The 21,862-nt window shown below is 37.0% G+C and overlaps 1 protein-coding gene across 1 annotated transcript in view; it reads right to left on the bottom strand.

Moving 5' to 3' along the window:
* Positions 1-21,862, bottom strand: part of lrrk1 (leucine-rich repeat kinase 1) — a 112,068-nt gene that overhangs the window by 85,042 nt on the left and 5,164 nt on the right. Inside the window, exons 3-4 of the mRNA XM_053513014.1 lie at positions 6,845-7,011; positions 1,884-2,055 (exon numbers count right to left, since the gene is read on the bottom strand). Of these exons, the coding sequence (XP_053368989.1) occupies positions 1,884-2,055; positions 6,845-7,011 (339 nt within the window). The remainder of the gene's footprint in view (positions 1-1,883; positions 2,056-6,844; positions 7,012-21,862) is intronic.

The raw sequence follows: 21,862 nt of genomic DNA, 5'->3' as shown, positions 1-21,862 counted from the left end.
ACAACTTAAGAGGATATATGACGGTTACACAAGGACCTGTTAGTAAAATTGTAAAGTTTTTATTGGACAAATTAAAGGCAGCACACAGTGCATTACAGTATGACCACCATACTGCACTATCACTAAAAAGTGGTTTGCTTAATCAAAGTTCAGTTACAGTTCAATTACAAGCAATTTGTCAACAAAAAAAAGCTACACTCGAGCTAATGTATGTGATTTTGTCATGGTAACAAAGAACACATGCTTGCAGCCTTCAGAAAACAGACAGAGGAAAGAAACCTCAGAAAGCACAAGCCTTTTTACCTGTTAACTGGCAGTTAACGGCTTTCCAACTTTGTGCGTCAAGTAATTCCATTAATCCTTTTGTCCAGATCAAACTAAATGCTTTTGCAGTTTCCAAAATAAACGTCAATGTCAATGTTATGATCCTTAAAATATGTAAAGCTATGTAAAAGCATTCTAAAGACCAGGCTGTGTACAGCTGAAATGAGTTGCATGCAATGCATCTTTAAATCCAAATGGCATGATTACATTTTCAGACATGCCAAACCTAGTAACTGACTTAATCACTACATGGCTATTAGTTTAGATCTTAAAAGCTTTACAGGCATAAATGATGTAACTGATCCATGCGGTGGACCTGTCCAAGTGTTTCCCTTGTTACTGGGCACAAGAGCACTGGCTGGGAATCTGAACAAGAGAAAGGGCATCAAAGGATTGTCGGATTTCACTTTTCAGTTGTAGAAAGCCTTTTAGGTAGCTATCAGAGGGACCGTTCTTATGTAGCACCTATGAGCTGCCAAAATGAAACATCTTGCAAAGGTTTGGCATGCCAAGAGAAGGTCCAGCTCTACTTCCTTAGTCTGTACTCCAGCTTTCTTCACCACATCCCCAAAAAGCTTAATTTTAGGCACGTAAAATGCCACTTCCTAAAAATGTCTAAAAACCAAAAATTCCAGAGAACAATTGAGAAGCAAATAATTGCTTAAATAAATGCTATAATTGCATCATAACATAACCCAGATTGATTAATCATTTACGCTGATAAACTTTTGAATACGCTTTAATACACTGCCTGAAAAAAAAATAAAAAAGAAGAAGTCAATTTTTCAGAATAGCCAAATTACTGGTCTGCATGAAAAAAAATTATAAAATAACTAGAATTGGGTTTCGACCTGTTTCAAGCATTATTTAAACCCAGAAATACAGTTCACAAAGGAAATGAGGACTTGACCTTGATTAGAGATCACTTACAGTAAGTGCTTAGTTTACATCATTAAAAAAAAAAAAAATCAACATTAGAAATCAATGCTATGTTTATTAGTGAAAGTAAGAGCATTTGAAGCCTCACAATGGTAAAAACATGCTCAGAAGTGAAGTGCAGGATGCAATACATCCATCATGCAGAATGCCCACAGGAGCTCTGCAATTTAATAGACTGTGCAATTGAATCAAACTTTTATGGTGGGTTGGATTCATTGAATTGAGAGAACAGTTTTTGATTCTGAATCGATTCACAGAGTTTAAATTATTTACGCATAAATACAAACTGCTTTAATATTCCAGAACATACTTGTAAAATACTCTTATGAGTTTATGGGATGTTGGTGTACCACCCAGGCTGGCATGTGGAGCAGTAACGTGGCATAAACAAAAATGATCCGGGGTTGCTTCTAGGCAAGTCAGCTGACTAACTGAATGTACTGAACGACCGTGTTATCACATCAATCCATTTTTTTTTCTTCCCCGGTGACACAGATATATTACAGGACACACATTATTGTTGTTCTGGGAACATGAGGGATCATTTCAAGACATGACTTGGCAATTACTTGTAATTAAAATTTGGTCAAATGATACAGGACAATTGAGTCTTCACTTACATGGAATGGAGTTCAGAAGCTCTTGAACAACTGAGCAATGGCCATAATGTGCAGCCAAGATGGCTGGATTTCCTTCAGTGGTTTCCTGAGGAAAAGGGACCCGAGCATCCTTCAACAGGAACCGAACACTCTCTTTGTCACCATGCTGACTGGCAGCGCACAGGAGCTCTAGCTGCAAGGGACACATGCAAACATCCATAACTAATTCCGTATTAGTGTAAAGGTGCAATGCAAAAAATAAATAGAACACATGAGTTTATCTTGCATCATCTGATTGTTTGGCTTCACCAATTTGCATTCTTATTGCTTCCACTGGTTGGTCAATTATCGGTTGTTATAAAGTGCTACAAAGACAAAATATATAAGAAAATGTACATCTTATTGAGGAAATGAAAAACATAAATGAAAAAAAAAAACATAAAAAACAAGCATGTTATAGGAAGCAAGAGAGCATATGTGAAGCATAGTTATTAATACATTTTTAAAAATGCAAAATCCTGAATTATTTTACTCCTGTTATCCTATACCCAGCAGCATTTAGTTAACTAATAAATTTAACTATGCCTTTAAATAATGATTTTATATTTACGCTTATGTTTAATTTGTACACACATTTGTGGGAAGGTTCATTCTTGTTATGACTTATATTATAGTAGTTGTAAACAGCTACCCCATGATCGCCCCCCTTTTTTTCTTCTCTCTTAAATAATCATTTTTTAAAAAGTACACCTAGTTATGATACTAAAATACAAACTCTCCTCTATCATAACTTCCTTTCCATATCATAAAGCTTACTGACTGTTAGAAAGTGGTGACAGTGGAGACTCCTTTAAAACAATTATAAAAATATCTCCTTAAAGAAAGCATGTGAAAAAGTATCAAAAAAAAGGTTAATAAACTTATAACTGCTATACAAGTTCCTATAAATGTGTTAATGCAGGAGAAACAATAATATAATAAACATACAGTATAAATGTTTAAATTATGGCCTGCACTGCTGTCCAAACTTTTTATAGAGAATTACTTCTTGCACTGGAAATCACCATGGGATTACTGTTAATGTAACATCGCCAATTCCAATGTTCTTTTATAGCCCATGTGCCCAGTTTCATCGTGAACTCCCTCCAAGGCCATTTTTTATTTTTTTTTTACTTTCTGGAATAACAAGTTGGTTCTAGTAGCATATACTTTATGTTCATATTACTAGCCTAATGTAAACAGAGGAATCCATCTGCAGGAATCCACAGGGCTAGAATGAGTTGCTAAAGCACTTAAAACTGACATCTGACTTTATTCCTTCTTCTGAACCTCAACAAATACAGCTGACTAATCAATTGCACAATAACAAGCATATTTTTGCTAAAACTGATTCTATTGTTTAAAATAAATGAGTGGTTCCACAAATATGAGATATTTGAATTTTGATGGCATGACCAAAGACATGTGTGCCGTTTCAAATGGCAGAAGCATCCAAATTAGAGTCTGATAAAAGTCACTTGTAATAATGATTGTGTGCAAATCCGATCTGATCATAAAAATCGGTACTGAAAAACATGGCTTGTAATGTAAACGAAAGCCTTAGAAACCATAAAGATGGACACAGGTTTTCTTCCCTGGGCAGCCTAAGGACTGCAACTTCTAAGAACGTTTTGCAATTCAGGTTCCATCACTGATTCAAAGGAAACATTCAACACAAATTCCCTTTTAAGACAATTTGGAATTTTTGACATTGTGCACTGTTTGATTTGTCTGATTTGTCTCAAAAGGATGAGGATGGATTCCCTTTTGAATCTGGTTTTTCTCAACATGACTTCCTCGTGTTGTTTCAGAGAGATTTTCGTGGCCACAGTCGCCTCTGGCTTGCTCAATAAAATTAGGAATTTAAAGCTCCTTTGTGATGATGTACATATTATATACACAATGTAATTAAACTGAATTTCAATAAACACCCTTAATTTAACAGATATGATAACACTGGCTTTCCACTGAACTACATCATTAGCTGAGATTTAAATGTAGCAATAGAAATAACCACTGCTCATGTCAACATCCAATATGACATTCTACAAGAGTGTTCAAGTCAAACCGGGACTCGTGATGGAATCTCTTCGCTAACATTTCAGATGTGAAGCAGGTAGTCCAATCATGGGTCTGGCGTTCTCAAAAAACTTTATACTGTACCTGGATAATATCAAAGCACTAGTGGATCGCTGTGATAAGTGCATTACTGTAGGTGGTGATTACTGTATATAAGAAAATTAAGGTATTTTATCTCATATAACTTATAGATACATTATGAGCAACAACAGCTGCTGACTGAAATCACGGTTTAAATAATCTGTGCATTCGCTTTTAACAGTAAGCTTATGGCATGACATAAGAACTATTCTGTTTTATGTCCATATGAGGCATTAAATAAAAGCTAAAATGATAAATTTACAATTCACTGTACCCTGACATGAGTGAATATAATTGGAAACGTTCACCATAACACTGCCATAGAACAGCTAAAGTGTAACCAAGTAAAAAAAGTTTTTTTTATTTCAAAAAATAAATTAAAAACATACTTTACTTCTAATATTTTTATATTTTTAATGGTCTGACATAAGCAACATGACATTTACTACATCACTGACCAGCTTACAGTGAATTTCACGTCTCTTCATTTTCAGTCATTAAGCATTACATTCGAAACGTGTAATGACGCAGAGGCCTTTTAAACTACACCACAAGCAAGCCAGAGTTGACCACAAGAACAGTTCAGATCCCAAAAGTATAAACACAAAAAAACAAGGGAATGGCAGGAAAGTTCAAAGCAAATGACTTCCATGTGAGCTTTATAATCTTTCCCTTGTATGTATTTTTTGTTAGTTATTTTATTTGTTTTATATTATGTTTTTATCAATACATAGATTACCTATTACTGTACTGTGTTCTTTTAAGTATTTAGGAATTACGTTTATTTTATGGGGTATATCTAAGTTTTATCTTAGTTTTATGTATTTAGCTGCTATGACGATTTAAATTTGCATTTGGGGATCAATAAAAAGTCATGTTATCTTATCTTATGTAAGCATACGCATATGGAGGAGATAAGTAAGAATTTATGTACATAAGTGTATTTAGTTACCTTTCAATAAATTCAAGTCAAAAAGTTCAATAAATGCAGCAGATGGTTATATGTACTGTATCACAGAGGAACCTATCACAAGGATTTGGAAAACTTTTAACTGCTTTTTTTTTTTTTTTTTAATATGAGATGGCCCTTACATTTAAATAAGAAACAGCATTAAAGATCTAATAAATCAAGCAAGACTATATTATTCATTGGATATGTGACTTTTTAAATCTTTACAAATCTTCTCCTGCTCTGCTCTTCATTCACCTACATGTACACATCTGGTACATAAAAAGATGGGAAAAAAAAGTGATGACCAATTGCATTGCTTTCTGTTCCCTTCCTTATATTTTTCTGTAAAATCTAACTGTACTGTATGAATATATCTGTGTGTTGTTTAATCTACAGTATAGCTAACACTTTTACATAAAGTATAACACATAAAATGACTGAGCGAGTAGAGCAATAAATCTGCATGAAATTTTGCTTTAAGCTTGGAACATTCCTCCATGGAAACTATTCGTCTGATTCAGAAGGCTTATGCAATGAGTGTAGCACAAATAAAAGTGGTCGAGAATCTGTTGAAAGTGATACACTTATGCGAAACAGGATTTAAACCGATGCAAATTGTCTGCATTGATTTTGAAAAGCCATCAAGCTGTCCGCTAAATAAAACTAATAACACTACACAATGACCACAGAAGGTCCTTAACGCTCGTAAGTGATCTTGGAGTTTAATGTATTCAGTAGCTCTTGTAATAGGGACCAGATTTGAGGAATCTGGTCTGATGGTGTAATAGAGGCTCAGGTGCAAGAGCTTAGTCATTAAGCCACTCTGGAAAAAGCCTTTCATCATCACTGACTGTATTACCCCCTTATAATCTTATTTAATCACTGTCCCTGTGGACACGCCCCTCAGTCTATCACTTGTAGATTGATCTGTGGCATTTTTCAGTGATTGAGTTAATCATTTCTACAAACGTTTCTTTCTTAATATACAAGTGTGAAGCTCCAGATATATCATGCATTCTGGTAATAAAACACTGAGGAACAAAAACAAACACGTTCTTTTTAAGGTTTAGGTTACAAATTGCACGTATCGCTACTATTTTATTAATTTCAGCTTAGTTGTTTATTCTTTGCATTATTTCATTAAATTATGGGCATTTTTCATGAAAATGAGCAAATGATATTATAGTAAAAGAACACCACAAAAATTAGTTATGTCATATTTTTAATGAATGAAAAAAAAATATATTTATACATAAAAAAATGACTTGTATAGCTGTTAAAATGATATATTTTGTATACTGTATATCAAACTATACTTAGGATATTTTTCCTAGCTCAAACATTTTTTGCAGTTACTATTTTCTGAATGTTATAAATATTTAAAATTTAAATTTTTTTTTAAAAAGTTTAAAATATTTAAACTAAAATAGACTTCCTTGTTATCTTCATAAGCCTTATAGCTTAACAGGCAAACACCGGACAATGAACATATCTTGACTCTCGCATGTATTTGGTGTAATTTTTTGGAAATTATTCATGTTGGGTTTTTCATTAAAGCAAAAATGGTGGTTTAATGTCAAGAGAAACAGCTCTTCTGTACATTTTTATTAACTTATTTCCCATACAATATACAACTGTACAATAGACAGTTTATGTTCTCTTAATCAATAGCATTTATTGCCACCCAATGCGGGCATGCATGTCCAGGAAATCCATACCTTGCAAGCTATAACATAGTAAATAAGACATTAAGAATTTTGTTCCTATAATTGAGAAGATGCATTAGAAGTATCTATAGCCTTTGAGGCAGTTTGAGGTAGTTCCGCCTTACCATGTCTGCTCGCCCTCCGCCGCTCTCCTGGCAGGCGATCCGGATCAGCTCCTGCGCCTTGAGCTCTTCGCCTTGCACATATGCTTCGCGGATGTTTTCTAAGGTGGGCGACTGGGACAAGACAGCACTGCCCGCCGCCGAGTGCTTGGCTCCCATTTCTGCACTGCCTGTTTCGGAACATAACAGCAGAGTGGTGGATTAGATCACAGACCTGGTTGCTAATTGCAATTGCTGATGCTAGTACATAGCTCTGAGAAAGAAGCAGCCTAAAATCAGGTCAGCCTCATAAAAAATTCACACACACCACTCCCCATGGGCTGGAGCTACAGCACTGAGAAGAAGACCATCACACTGTTCGCACTGTGGACTACTCACACCCCACAGCAACAGAGAGAATATAGTTCATATACATGAACAGCATAGTAAGCAAGAGGTCGTAAGGAAAAGAACTAAATTTACTGTCCATGTATATCATATAAAGTAATCAGATTGAGAAGAGAGGCAGGAGAATTTGCCAGGTTGCAGACAGACACACTTTCCATTATCCAAGTGTTTAACATAAAAACACAAACAACTGGATTAAGAAAGAGATTAAACAAAGTATGCAACTGTTTCCACTGGTGAACACACACACGCATACACGCGCGCACACACACACAGGGAGCTGATAATAGCAGAGAGTACAATGATGTTCTTTAGTTGAATATAATCAATACGTCTGACCTCAGTTGTAAGACTCAGGATCAACTTTAAATTCAATTATCAGCACTACAGTATGTGTGGGATAAGACATGATGGATGTTTAAACACAGTTTACTGGCTAATACAATCATCCGGATTGTTTTTGTCTGATAAATACCATCAGAACTATTTCTAGCAAACTATAAAAGAACACTTAAATCTGAGGAGCAATGAAGATATTAATGCAAAATGATCTGGTTTTAGCTGTATTTTTTCATTGAAATAAACTAGTTAATCACAGTCATAGACTGTAATTAATTACAATAATCACAATTTTAAAATAAAAAAATGTAATATATAAAAATAAAAGTAAATATAAATTTACTTGTATTATATACGTGCAATGTTGGAATAAAGAAATTGTATGACATACAGATTATACAGTTTTGTGACAGCTGAAACAATACCATTTAACAACAGTTGAATTAAAATCTCTCTACTGGTGCACTCCTTGTAAAAATAGTTCCCACTGAAGGTAGCTCAAGCACACAGCTTTGGTTTTATCCAAACATCTGGAAGCTTTTTATAATAAAACTTGCTGTTCAGCACACCTTTTTCAATGTTTTTTTTTAAAATCATCTTATTATCCATGTTAAACGCGCCATTATTACACATATACAGGTAAACGTGTTGCAATTATGGGAAGCCATTTGGGTCAAATTTGGTCACATGCCGTTAAAAAATAGTAACGTGATTGATCTAGAAATTTTAACGTATGCGTATTGACAGGCCAAATTTGGATCTGTCACTTAAGCTATCGAACAATAGTGCTGCCTACCACAATGAGATCAGTTAAAGTACTTTGCACAACTCACATACTGTATATAATTTTTTTAACCATTTAGAAAGGTTAAGTGATACAGGCTGCCTGGTGGCTAAAACTGCTACGGCCTGGGGTTCAACCATAGACCGAATTACTGTATATATTCACATGAACTTTCTCCTTGACCCTACATCTCCAAAAACACATAGCTGGATTGCTATATCATGGTACTTTTGCTGGCACTAACCACCCAGCCACCACCCAGTTACATGTAGCTTACTTGTACTGAGAATGTAGCAAGCAAACGACCGAACACTGATCTCGCACACTGATTGTACTGTATAATCAAATCAGCTACCCACATCTTTGGGTAAAAGTTCCTATTTTCGTGTGTGATTGCAATACAAAGGGGCTGATATGAATAATTGAGCATGCTGAAGTCAGCTGGCTGGAGAAAGCCTGTGGGAGAGTAACCATTAGACAAGTCAAGGCCTGCGTCAATGCAATGTGCTGCCTTTCTGTTTCACTGCTGCATCAGGTCACCTGTCAAGCTAAAATAGCCAAGCGGTGCACAAAGGACAAATAAAAATCCCGAAAATCCCGTTATCCAAGCTAGGATGCAATAGGAAGCAGAGGCTTAAATGGCATGCGTGACCAAGGCAGACAAACAATATCATATTAGCTTCTCTAAATTATCTGAACAACTTAATGGATCCATTATGATCTTGCTAATTGGAGTTGTTTGACTCTGACTCATCAAAATCAACACTAAGCCACTTAATATGCCTATCTATAATCAGTAAAGATCACTTAATGTTTTAGTTGCAGTAAAAAATATCCTTGAGCTATAGAAGTAAAATCCCATTCAAAACGGCCACAACACATTATTCGTGCTGTTTTTTTTTTATGTTATACATATAATACAGAAAATGTGTGCGTCAACGAAGCTACTTCTGAAGTTTATGCAACATGGAAGTGACCATTCTTGCTTCACTAAAAATTGTAAGTTGCTGACTCAAGGCGTTTCAGGAGATACAAAGCACTAAGTATTATTTTTTTTAAATGGTGTTATATGATCCCATCTGAAAATGCACTTTTTCACCTAGGTGAGACACGTTTAAGCTCCAATACTATGTTTTGGCGAATGTAACTCTGTAACATTACAAGAAATGTACGTAGTGGCAAAACACTAGTATAACAGAAATAAAACATTTTAGGAAATGCTGTAATTGGATAATTGTCACCTTGTAAAAGGTTTGTCTAAATATATAATAGCTATTTTTTCCTTAGTAAGGATTTTTTTTCTTTCTCTGGTTATTTAACAAAGGAAACCCCTTATACATAGCCAGATTTATCATTACTTAAGAAAAAAAGTGTGTATACCTACCTCATTTATTATATCTCATCTCCTCTCACACTGTGCACCCTTACAAATACACAAGCTAGAAAACAGGTACAGACCTATTAAACTGAAATGAAAATGAAAGAACAACATCCCAGTGTCTTTCCAAATTGTAGATCAAAGCAGTTGAAAATCACATTAAACATCAGTTGGTGTGTGTAAGAAATATTATTATACAACAGGTAGCTCCTAGCAACAATCTGATTGGATGAAAGTTGGGATTCTGATGTTTAATTGGATTTGATTAAAAAAGTCTTCCATGACTACACTTTTACACCACTCAAGCAGTGCAGTTAAAAAAAATAAATAAATAAAAAATTCCAAGATTTTTAAAATACATAATGAGGAATTTGTTAGGCATCATCTGAAAACATTTTTATGTTGTATAATCTAATTTAATGACAAGATGTTTGATGACATTGCAAGATGACAACATCTGGATACAGCATGTACACAATCAAATTTAATACGAAAGAAGCCAATTTGTTTAAAAGTTCTTATTTGGCCAAAAAAAAGAAGAGCGTTATTGAATAAAATGTACTTTCCCTACATAGTTTGAATACAATGCTTCCTCTGAGACGTGTAAAGCCAACTGAACAGCTGCTCAGGGGATAGGGAGCACACTCAGAAGAAAGCTATCCACCCTCTTCCACATACATGACCTCCCATACACCCAAGATTGGCTAACACCACTACAGACTGACAGTGGATAGAGTCTAACATTCTCCTCTCCTCAGCCTCTATACATATTTTCTTTCAAAGTTATTGTTTTAAAAATCACTTTTCATGTTGGGCATTAAACTTTTGGACCGCTCAGACTTCCTCCAATAAAAATCTGATTACTTTAAACTTTATTCCATTAATTATTATACACATTTCTTTGGTACATAAGGACTAGTTTTTAAGCTTGTTTATTTTTCGCCTTAGTTGATGTAGATCATCAGCCATACACATTGCTGTTAATAAGCTATTATTAAAGAAATGAGAATGAGTACTAATATAAATGTGTGAATCAACTTGCGGACGGAAATTCTGTCAGATGCTGTTAGAGAATATTAGTCAATACTTTCTGTCCAATTAGATTAGAGAATTCATCAGAATCGGGTTTTAAACCATTTTCTTCCAATCACCTCTCTTTATTACATGAACTCTAAATCCCCTACCATCTAAAACTTTACACAAAAAAGTGTTAGACATACAAAAAAACAAGCACTGGGTTTCCTGGAGTGAAACCATTCAATGCAGCATGTAACCTAACCCCATTTCTGGCTCCATCTCAGAGGTGCTGATTCCACGTGAAAACAAACGTACCTTCTCATGCTTTAGGAGAACGTCCAACATCTGCTACCTTATCCATAACATCCATGGGACACAGACATCCTCCTAGCCTGCCTGACGTGGCTTTACATCCGCTGGCTGCAGTAGCGTTGCCTTGAATCGGGAAGCGTGACAGTCTGCTACTGTTCTCAGTTTCTCTTTCCCCGTCGTCTCTCCTCCCTGTCCTTAATGGCAAGGTTAGCCACCACCGTTATCCCTTCAGCCCGCCCCCCCGCCCATTAGGCGGTGAAATCCTACCCTCCCTGCAGTGCTCCCAGTGTGCTGTTCCAGGGAAGACGAGCCCTGCTGTCCCTCCCTACAGTAGATGACTTTGGACTCCATATTCCCTCACCCTGCCTCCTCAGAATTACATTAGCCGTATTTTCTGCATACATTGTGCAACGTGGTGGAGATGTGACAGGACTGAGACATGGGGAAAGGCTGTGGACCATCCTACGCACGCTCACATCCTTAAACACACAAACAGGATGGGTACTGATAACAGCACTTCTGTGGCTGATGGTGATATGGCCAAACCATTCTCATTCATGATTCTATTCCAATGCTTTGACATCCACGTATCTATTTAAAGAAGATAATTGGTCTTTTTATGCACAATTACAATTTCCACTGGGAATCTGTAAGGAGACTTGATAGTCACTGAAAATTCCCACATACAGTAAATTGCCAGCAGTGATGCAATCAATTATTTCAGGATTAATTATTTTAATAAATTCAAATCACAATTTTGCAGACAATAGTCCACCCGAAAGATATCTGATATGACGTAATATTGTAAAATAATAAAGCAATACAAAATGCTAAAATGCCATTTTTGTTTTTATATGGAGTAAATGAATAAAAAACATCTACATATCACTGTTTAAATTGTGGGACGTAAAGATTGATATAAAATCCAAGCAAAAAGAAAAACTTTTTTGGGGGGAAAAAACTAACATGAAAAACAGACCATGCCCTTTACAATGTGACTACACTCAGAATTAACCAAATCACATTTTGACTCATGTTCGAAAGTAATTAATCAACAATGAAGTGATTTTAATTATTGATTTCATCTTGGGTTGACCTGACTGCTAAAGCCATTATCCTCAAAAGGGTGGTGATTAGGGGGTAGGGGGGGTGTTAAAATTATTTGATGTCCCATGGAACACCCTGAAAGCAATCATCAACGGGTGGAGGAAATGGAGCACCAAAGTGAGATCCATACAAAATTATGAGAGGACAAGACACTTATCAGTGGAGATGGGGAAAAAAAAACTGATTCTGGCGTCTGTCAGACAGCTAAAAAATGAAGAGTTTAGCAAGATAACAATCCAAAGCCCAAATCCACACCAACAAAGGCATGGCTTCAAAACAGGAACTGGAATTCACCTTCTAACAAAGACAAATAGTTGTTTAATACCAAAAACCTAAGTATGTTAAAATCCCCCAGTTAAAGCCTATCTCCAAAGTCTGTGGAGAGACTAAACAAAAACTTCTTGTAATCTCCAAGAAACTTAGCAGTGTTGCAACATGCAAAAAACATTAGAATGTAGATAAGCGAAGACGATAGAGACAAACCCCAGAACAATTGCAGGTACATGGTCATACTAAGTAATGTGGCCAGGATGCCTACAACCACTTAATATACATGTTTGTGGTTAAATAAACCTACAGAATGTTTTTTAAATGATTTAAATGAAATAGCAAGTATCATAACTAAATCCATTTCAGTTCCAGGTTGTTATACTAGAACATTGCTTAAAGATCACAAGTGTAGAAGCCAATACTTATATCAGTAGCTAAATAATTTATTCTTTAATCCTTATAGCTTAAGCACTTATAGAGCAGATGCTTATCAACACCTATTTGGAGCTGTGCTGTGTTTCACTTCCTTCTTCTATAAGTAGTAGACGCCGAGGTTCCTTGAACCATAACGGCTGCACAGATGCTACAGTAGCTCTGGTTTCAGTATAAAGCTTAGCAAAAAGGAAAGAAAACACCAGGCATTCATCAGTTTATGGTGCACAAATAACTTTCACAGGATATGATAAGGTAAATAGCCTAGTTTATATTTTTTCAAATCTCTGATTGCCAGGTCATTTAGAAAACATTTTTGCTTTTTTATAGCTACAATGACTAAATTAACACCACTAAAGTTTGAATTATTTGATAACTAACTTAATTTTAAAACAGGACAGCAAAATGCTAACGTTAAACTTTCTTCATTTACATGGTTTGTTTACTTTCTAACCAGAGTACTATACACTCACCTAAAGGATTATTAGGGACGCCTGTTCAATTACTCATGAATGCAATTATCTAATTAACCAATCACATGGCAGTTGCTTCAATGCATTAAGGGGTGTGGTCCTGGTCAAGACAATCTCCTGAACTCCAAACTGAATGTCAGAATGGGAAAGAAAGGTGATTTAAGCTATTTTGAGCGTGGCATGGTTGTTGGTGCCAGACGGGCCGGTCTGAGTATTTTACAATCTGCTTAGTTACTGGGATTTTCAGCACAACCATTTCTAGGGTTTACAAAGAATGGTGTGAAAAGGGAAAAACATCCAGTGTGCGGCAGTCCTGTGGGCGAAAATGCCCTGTTGATGCTAGAAGTCAGAGGAGAATTGGCCGACTGATTCAAGCTGATAGAAGAGTAACTTTGACTGAAATAACCACTCGTTACAACCGAAGTATGCAGCAAAGCATTTGTGAAGCCACAACACGCACAACCTTGAGGCGGATGGGCTACAACAGCAGAAGACCCCACAGCGTACCACTCATCTCCACTACAAATACTGTAGGAAAAAGTGGCTACAATTTGCACGAGCTCACCAAAATTGGACAGTTGAAGACTGGAAAAATGTTGCCTGATCTGATGAGTCTCGATTTCTGTTGAGACATTCAAATGGTAGAGTCAGAATTTGGCGTAAACAGAACGAGAAAATGGATCCATCATGCCTTGCAGGCTGGTGGTGGTGGTGTAATGGTGTGGGGGGATGTTTTCTTGGCACACTTCAGGCCCCTAAATGCCAATTGGGCATCGTTTAAATGCCACGGGCTACCTGAGCATTGTTTCTGACCATGTCCATCCCTTTATGACCACCATGTACCCATCCTCTGATGGCTACTTCCAGCAGGATAATGCACCATGTCACAAAGTTTGAATCATTTCAAATTGGTTTCTTGAACATGACAATGAGTTCACTGTACTAAAATGGCCCCCACAGTCACCAGATCTCAACCCAATAGAGCATCTTTGGGATGTGGTAGAACGGGAGCTTCGTGCCCTGGATGTGCATCCCACAAATCTCCATCAACTGCAAGATGCTATCCTATCAATATGGGCCAACATTTCTAAAGAATTCTTTCAGCACCTTGTTGAATTAATACCACGTAGAATTAAGGCAGTTCTGAAGGCGAAAGGGGGTCAAACAGCATATTAGTATGGTGTTCCTAATAATCCTTTAGGTGAGTTTAGGGTGCCAATAAAATCTGTGAGTTTTTATATTTTACTATAGCTGAGAAACTGAAGTAGTAAAATCAAGACTCTTTAGCGATATTTTCATAGTATGTGGCATTAATGATATAAAAAATAAATAAATAAATAAATCAGCTACAGAACATGGGGATAAATAATAAATGAAGCCTATGTGCCCATTAGCACCAGAAATTCAAAATGTTCAGCTCCAGAGATCATGGAGATTCGGAAGTCGAGAGCATAAATTTGATGTGCTTAACATTCATGTTTACAAGTCAATATCAAGTGAAAGAGACTCTGTTATTGATCACAGCTTGAAAACCCAGACAGGCTTTTCTCTAAGATTCCTTAAATCAAATTAGCGTGTCTTGTCTTAGCGTTGTCACTCTTGGCCTCCCAGACCTGGGCTGACCAGCACTCTGTTAATCAGACTCTGGTCCATAGCTTGGAAATGTTATTCCTGGCAACTCCAAACCAACTGGCGACGTCTACTGTACTGTACACGTGTTGCCCTAAGTTAATACATTCTGATGGCCGTTTCTCTCTCTTTGCAAACATTGTTTAAACGAGTCATGATAACGTAAAGACAAAATGCACAATCAGAATCTTTTTCTTACTTTTTATACCAAGACTTGCCAGCTGGCCATAATCATGTGGCATGTGCACAGCTCCACTTAAGATGATGCAAGTTAGATTTTAAACGATAAAGTAATGCTTTAGTGAGCATAACAGTGATTTTACCATCCCTGTGTTCTTAATGCAACAAAACAAAGTATCGAGAAACACATTTTGGTTTTTCATAACAGTAATTTTTTTTTATAGTGGAAAGTTTATTTTGTCTGTAAATATATTTTATTAGCTAACACGGACACACTTAATTAAAGAGGGAAAAAAAGACTTGCATATTCTGATAACAGCACCTTTTACCCCTTGTTTTTTTTAACAAACCAATCTTTTTTGTTTGTTTGTTTTTTCATTTTCACTTTCACGTCTTTTCTTATTCTTACTGGAGTGTTTTCTTTTCTTTAATTTTTCATTAGCAGTGGATTTTCCTGGGTCAGATCCACCATTCATTATGCATGTCCGCTTGTTTGCTATGAACAATAGCATGTTTGTTGTTCCCAGCCATAAAAAGAAATTGTATAATTATTCAGGTTCATTTTCCTGGACCTCTCAGTGCTCTGTGTAATCGATTAGTGGCTCCATGGCACATCTTTCTGAGCTGTGTCACTCAGGGGCCCTGGTAGATATAATTTATACTTTTTTTCTCATTTTAACCAAAATTGTTATCTCTGTAAAGTGCTACACAAATGAAATTAAATTCAAATGAAAAACTGTGGCACCGCAGCTGTACAGGCTCTGCGATGCATACAGGCCTTAAATGGGACTATAAGCAGCTACAGTACATACGCAACTAAAGCTGTGTACTGTATGTTAAACAAAATGAGCTAGTGTATATACAGTCTTTATTATTATGGTTATGATTATTATTAGTAGTAGTAGTAACTCTCTCCAGCTGTCTTATCTTGTCATCTGTACACTCTACTCAAACAGATCAGCGTCAACTTTGATTCTAATATCAACTTCGGCAATACTACACTTAGAAGGACTTTAATCACTAATTTGTAGCCACTGATTTCTCGTAGTGACAACATAAACATAATTTGCTGAACGTTATACCATTCAGTCCAGAGGTGATTAAAAAATTTTATTTACTGTATGTGGAAGTCACTTGATATTTACCTGCCATTTTTAGGTCTAGGTCAAGGGTGTTTGTGTGTGTGTGTGTGTGTGAGTGTGTGTCATCCCAATTAATTCAGTGGTAACTCATTGGATGAGGCATTGAACTATTTATGAGGAGGAGTACAAAAGGCAGCACTACCAGAAATGTAACTACTGAGCTCTTGAGCAATTACCCTAAGGCTCAATTGTATAAATGGGACAAATATAAAACATGGCTTTCACTTCTGCAAATCATTCTGGATATGGGCTTCTGACGACTGCTGGAAATGTAAACCAGTAGTCTAGAAGCCTCATTTAGGCCAAACGGTAATCGTGTCTATTTCTCAGGATGAAATTCACAATTACACGCTATTTGCATACACACTCAAATGACTTGTTGATTTTAAGACCATGTTCATAAACTCGTGGGTTGGCTGGATTGATTTTTTGACCGAGATGATTGCTTCTTTGTAGCTATAAAACATGACGTCATTAGCAGGACAACTTCTGCTGTGAGGTGAAATATGTATATTTTTAGTCAAAGTTCCTTTACATTGTTCCTCTTTACATTTAACATCTATATCTATCGTTCTACATTTATAAAATGAGTAAATAATAGCGAAGTAGTTCATTGGAATTGCTTGAGACTTTCAGTTCATAAAAGCTGCTGCAAAAAGTACTAGGTTGCTAAGAAAAGAAAGAAAAACTTTTTTTGCGATTAGATTTACTGGTTGTTTCTATGAGAGTTATAAATCCAGTAAAGTATACCACTGTACCAAATACAGTAGTATGTGTGTGTACATCAATAGTTACTGTTCAGCCATGCTACTCAGTTTAGGAAGATGCTATGTAAGCACATTCTGGAATTTCCCTTGAATTCAGCTATCAAATTTATCAGTGTGGTGTAAAATGCAGCCCGTGTTCGCACACCAGACTTCTAGCTTTCGTTAGAGAAGTTTGACCTGTGGGTGGCTTGAATTAGATTTTTTTTTCTTTATTCTATATGACTCAACAAACGGGCAGGCCGATTTTATGGTATTATTTTTATGGTGACTAAAATTGCTGATCACACTAATACACCCAATAAGCAGGCGTTCCTCCAAAGCCCCTTAAATAACAGTTCACCTTCACATAAAGGGGGTGTGGGAGCGTCTCTGAAACACGTTATTTTAAGGTTGTATGTAGAATCTGTAACTCAACAGCATTGAACTTAACTTTCAAGAACTTTTAGAGAGTGAAATACACCGATATATACAGATCACATATTAGCAAGGTTTTTAAACCAATGCAATTACCAAAATGCTTTTCTGTTACTGGGACCAAACCTGAGCAAAAATGCTATCTTAAGGTGCTCCACTACTACCACAACTGCTATGCTTCTTTGTCCATTTCATGTATTGACCTTTTTTCCTCTCTTAAGTTTCATTTGCTGTTCATCAAATCCATGCCAAGGTCCAGAAATTTTTTTTTTCGAGAATAAAATGACAGACTCTGGCTTATAACCTCCCTGAGCTTTAATCAGGCCGCAACTTGGAATCTCACATTTTATGGCTTACTTGTAAACACTGATTGCATAAAAAGTTTATCCTCTACAGGGTCGCGGGGGGCCTGGAGCCTACTCCAGGGGACTTTGGACACAAGACGTGTATATCCTGGATAATCCAACCATCAAAGGACATGGAGGCGTGCACACACACTCACTATGTGTGTGTGCAATTTGGGAACACCAGTTAACCTACATCTACATGTCTTTGGCCTGTGGGAGGAAACCGGAGTACCCAGAGGAAACCTACAACTGATTTTGTAAAGAGAGTTTAGCTACTTTCTTAAAGTAGAGTCACTGTGACTGCACATGAGGGAAGTCTTCCTAACCTTAGGTAAAAATCTCACCTCAGTTTTTATCCCAGTCAGTGTGAGGCAGAGGAGCAGCGTTCAGTCCAGTCAACAAACATGAATCAGCTGCACATACGCCTTCTGTGTGTGTGTTTGTGTGTGTGTGTTTGTGTGTGTGTGTGTGCGCACACGTTGATTACAAACAGCTTATTATTTACAGGCAGAGGCTTGAATGCTAAAATAAAATATAAAATAATGTAATAAAATAGAAATTTATAATTGAAAAACATAAAGGATAATTTTTTTATCATTATTTATATGAAATATTTAAGAATTTTTAATCTAATTAAAATAGCAATGGTAAAGTAACTAATCTTTTTTTCACCTTACAACAACAATACTGCTGGACTGATGGTATATTCCCTTCATGGTTTGACCGGAGCTTTAAGAACCGCTGACAGCTGTGGTTTGTTGTTTTGAGTGCTCTAATATGGCAACAGGCTCCGCCCACTGGCTTCATTTGTATACAGACAGAAATGACCGGATGTCAGTTCCTGTTATTTATACCTCCATGCACACCACCTTGTTTTCCTGCTGCTAGGTGCTACGGAAACACTGGTACTTTCCATTGAAAAGATCTGGTAACCCTATCCAAGAAACATGGTCTAAATAATGCGAACCAGGATTTTTACCAAGTTACAGGAAGGGTTCAAGATTGGGATGTATTCAAGCACCTGTAGTATGCATCACTAGCTGGGACCTTCTCCACACACAGTGCCAGTTTTATGAACTCTAATACCTTTTTTATTATTATTATTAAGCCTAATGGCAATTTTTACTGATGGAAAGTACATTTTGTCTTTATCTAGCAGCAGTATAATTAGGGTGACTGGATATATTTTAAAGCAGAAGACATTTTTCCACTCAACAGGTAACTCAAGAAAAAGAAAAATTGGGTGGTTTTTAAATCACATCTCCTAGATGCTTCAGTGACGTGGATAACTACAAAATGTATTAGCCATATTGAAGTTTAAAGTTAGATATTTTTCCGCAGTCATTTACAGTATTCAAGATTTCACTGCTGTGGCTTTTGAAGTGTGAAAGCAAATATTTAAAAAGGCAGCACTGCCCTGTTGCATACACTGAGGATATATTAACACAACCTCTTGATAACAAACAGCTTTGGAGGGAGTCGTTAAACCGCTTGTGATCAACTGAAAAAACTACAAATTCAAACTGCGTGAAAGATTAAATGCAGCCATTTGCATTCCACAACTGAGCCATGGTATTACAAAGCAGTGACATAAGCACATGAGTTTATATTCTCACTCACTCAGTCCCCACATCGCTCATCCTGTATGAGTTCGCAGGAAGTCTGGAGCCTATCCAAGGAGCTCGGGGCACAAGCCAGTGTACACCCTGGATGAATTGTCAATCAATCTCATGGCACATAAGATGGACTCACACACTCACACTTCAGGGAATTTTCTAAACACCAGTTAGCCTACTTTGCATGTCTTTGCACTGTGAAACGGAGAGAGGATACAAACTCCACGCACGCGTGTATCGACCCAGTGACCAGTGACTCTGGATGTGACCACTACAAACATGCACAAATCTATATTTATTTAGATTCATACCATCTAAATTAATATTTTTAAAAAATAAATAAATGGAATGGAAGAGGAGACACATAGGCCACTGGCAGAGAGGTCACACATCCCTCACGCAAACTGACAGATAGACTCATAAGCTGTGTTTACATGGACAATATTTCATCCATCGATCAGAGATTCCAACTTATCTATTTACATGGAAGCTGACCAGATAAGATGTGTGTTTACATGCTCAAAGAATTTACCCCGAATATAATACTCCAACATGCACAAAATGGTTCTTTTGTGACACGTTCACTATAATGGAAATATATAGAGGAGTAAGTTTTTTTTTTCCATCTTTAAGGTTGGATTAGGCTTCCTGCCTTTCTGACAAATCCCACCTGCTGTTTTATGATTGGTTACATAAATTCATCCATCCACCTGTCGCCCGCTGCCGACCCCGATGGCACATGCCAGTGGGTAGGAATAGTATGCTCGTATCTCATAATGCCCTTCTACCCCCACAGACTCGGATACCTATGAGGACCTTTGTGTGCTCACCCTGTGTGATCATCACGTGAGACTGTACGTTAAGAAAACCCCCTTCTGTGTTTTCACTGTACCTGTGCCTACACGTGTCCGTGATTTCTGTCCCCACTACAAGCTTTAAACAAGACGAAACTCATCAGGTCAAGTTCAATGTACATCCTACTAGTCAGAGTATAAATGTTTTTCACCCCCCCTTTCATTCCGATCAGGCTGGATTGGGACAGACTGTTCCAATGGAGAAGTTTTCATGATGCATTTTTATTCTGATTGGGAGTTTTATTCCGATTATTAGTGGGGTATTAGGTAGGGCTGGGTGATAAAACGATAACGATATGTATCGCGATAGACACGTGATCGATATCAATAAAAAATGTGTTCGATAAAACGTTCGATATTTTTATTCTTTGTCGGAAGAAAACAGAGGTCACGAAGCTAGTTTGGTTGCTGTCATCCGCACTCGCTCCGCAACCCTGAAGTAGTACGGTCGCGATTCAGGAAGTATTAAAGGAGACAAGATGGCGCCTCACATTGCTCAGTCATTGAGTCTGCCCATGCAGTTTCCGACGCTTCGCCGGATCTTGTGTGATTTTGGGTAAAATTCCTGATTGAGTGTGTGTTGATAGAACGCGGTGTTAGCTTCTCCGCTTTATTTTGTCGTTTCTCGCGGCAGCGCAACAGCCCGTTAATTCATGCCCATGCAGTGATGGAAAAGACAAACGAGTCGATGCATGTCCATTCTTTTATTTACTGTGTTGTCAGGCGATATTACAAACTTCCGGGTGGATTCCGTACTTAAATCAAACCAAAAACTACTCAAAGAAAACAGGTTCAGGCTCTATATTCCAGCTCATCTCACATTTCCGCGTTCACGCACATTGGACTGCATTACCCACAAAGCATTGCCTGCACTGGACTACACTCCCGTAAACAGCTGCCGTCAAATTAACCTCTCTCCCGGAACAGCGGGTATAATTGTGTAAACTCTTGCTCTCGGCGTGAGAGAGTTCTTACAATGACTAGCGTGGTTATCCTGCCTGTTCCGTGTTTAGATTTACCGTCCACGCTACAAGGGCTAACTGCTAGTCTTCTGGTCCGCTTCCGGTTGCCCGTGACAGTTGCATTAACAAAGGCACTCGCTCTCTGGTAACCTAGCAACGTAGGGAGTGATACACTACGTCAATCATGTAACAGTATCATGTTTGGTTGCGCCATGTCGTTGTCTCATGCTGGTCTGCTGGATTCCTCTTCAAAAGCAAAAAATGCACTTATTTTATTACACTTTATTAAGCATTTCTTACATTTTCTTTCATTTTGCACCGTAAATGTTAAGAGATAATTGTTAAGTGTTCTTTGTGACTTTAGATTTATGTTCACATTTTAATTATTTGAGTTTTCCATGGTTATTGACATTTCTGTCTTAATAACTGAGGGGACTATGATCAAAGGAAGGTTAAGTTTAAAATAAAATTTTTAAATGTAATATATTTTTCTACTGGTCCTTATATTAAATGGGTCATATAAATATCAATAATTATTGATATAGACCGATATGAAACACTGATATCGTGATACAGTTTTCAGCCATATCGCCCAGCCCTAGTATTAGGGT

The sequence above is a fragment of the Clarias gariepinus genome, chromosome 15 (assembly GCF_024256425.1).
Source record: "Clarias gariepinus isolate MV-2021 ecotype Netherlands chromosome 15, CGAR_prim_01v2, whole genome shotgun sequence".
Taxonomy (NCBI): Eukaryota; Metazoa; Chordata; class Actinopteri; order Siluriformes; family Clariidae; genus Clarias; species Clarias gariepinus.
Note: the sequence above shows the minus strand (reverse complement) of the source record. Positions and strands in the feature narration are given on the sequence as shown.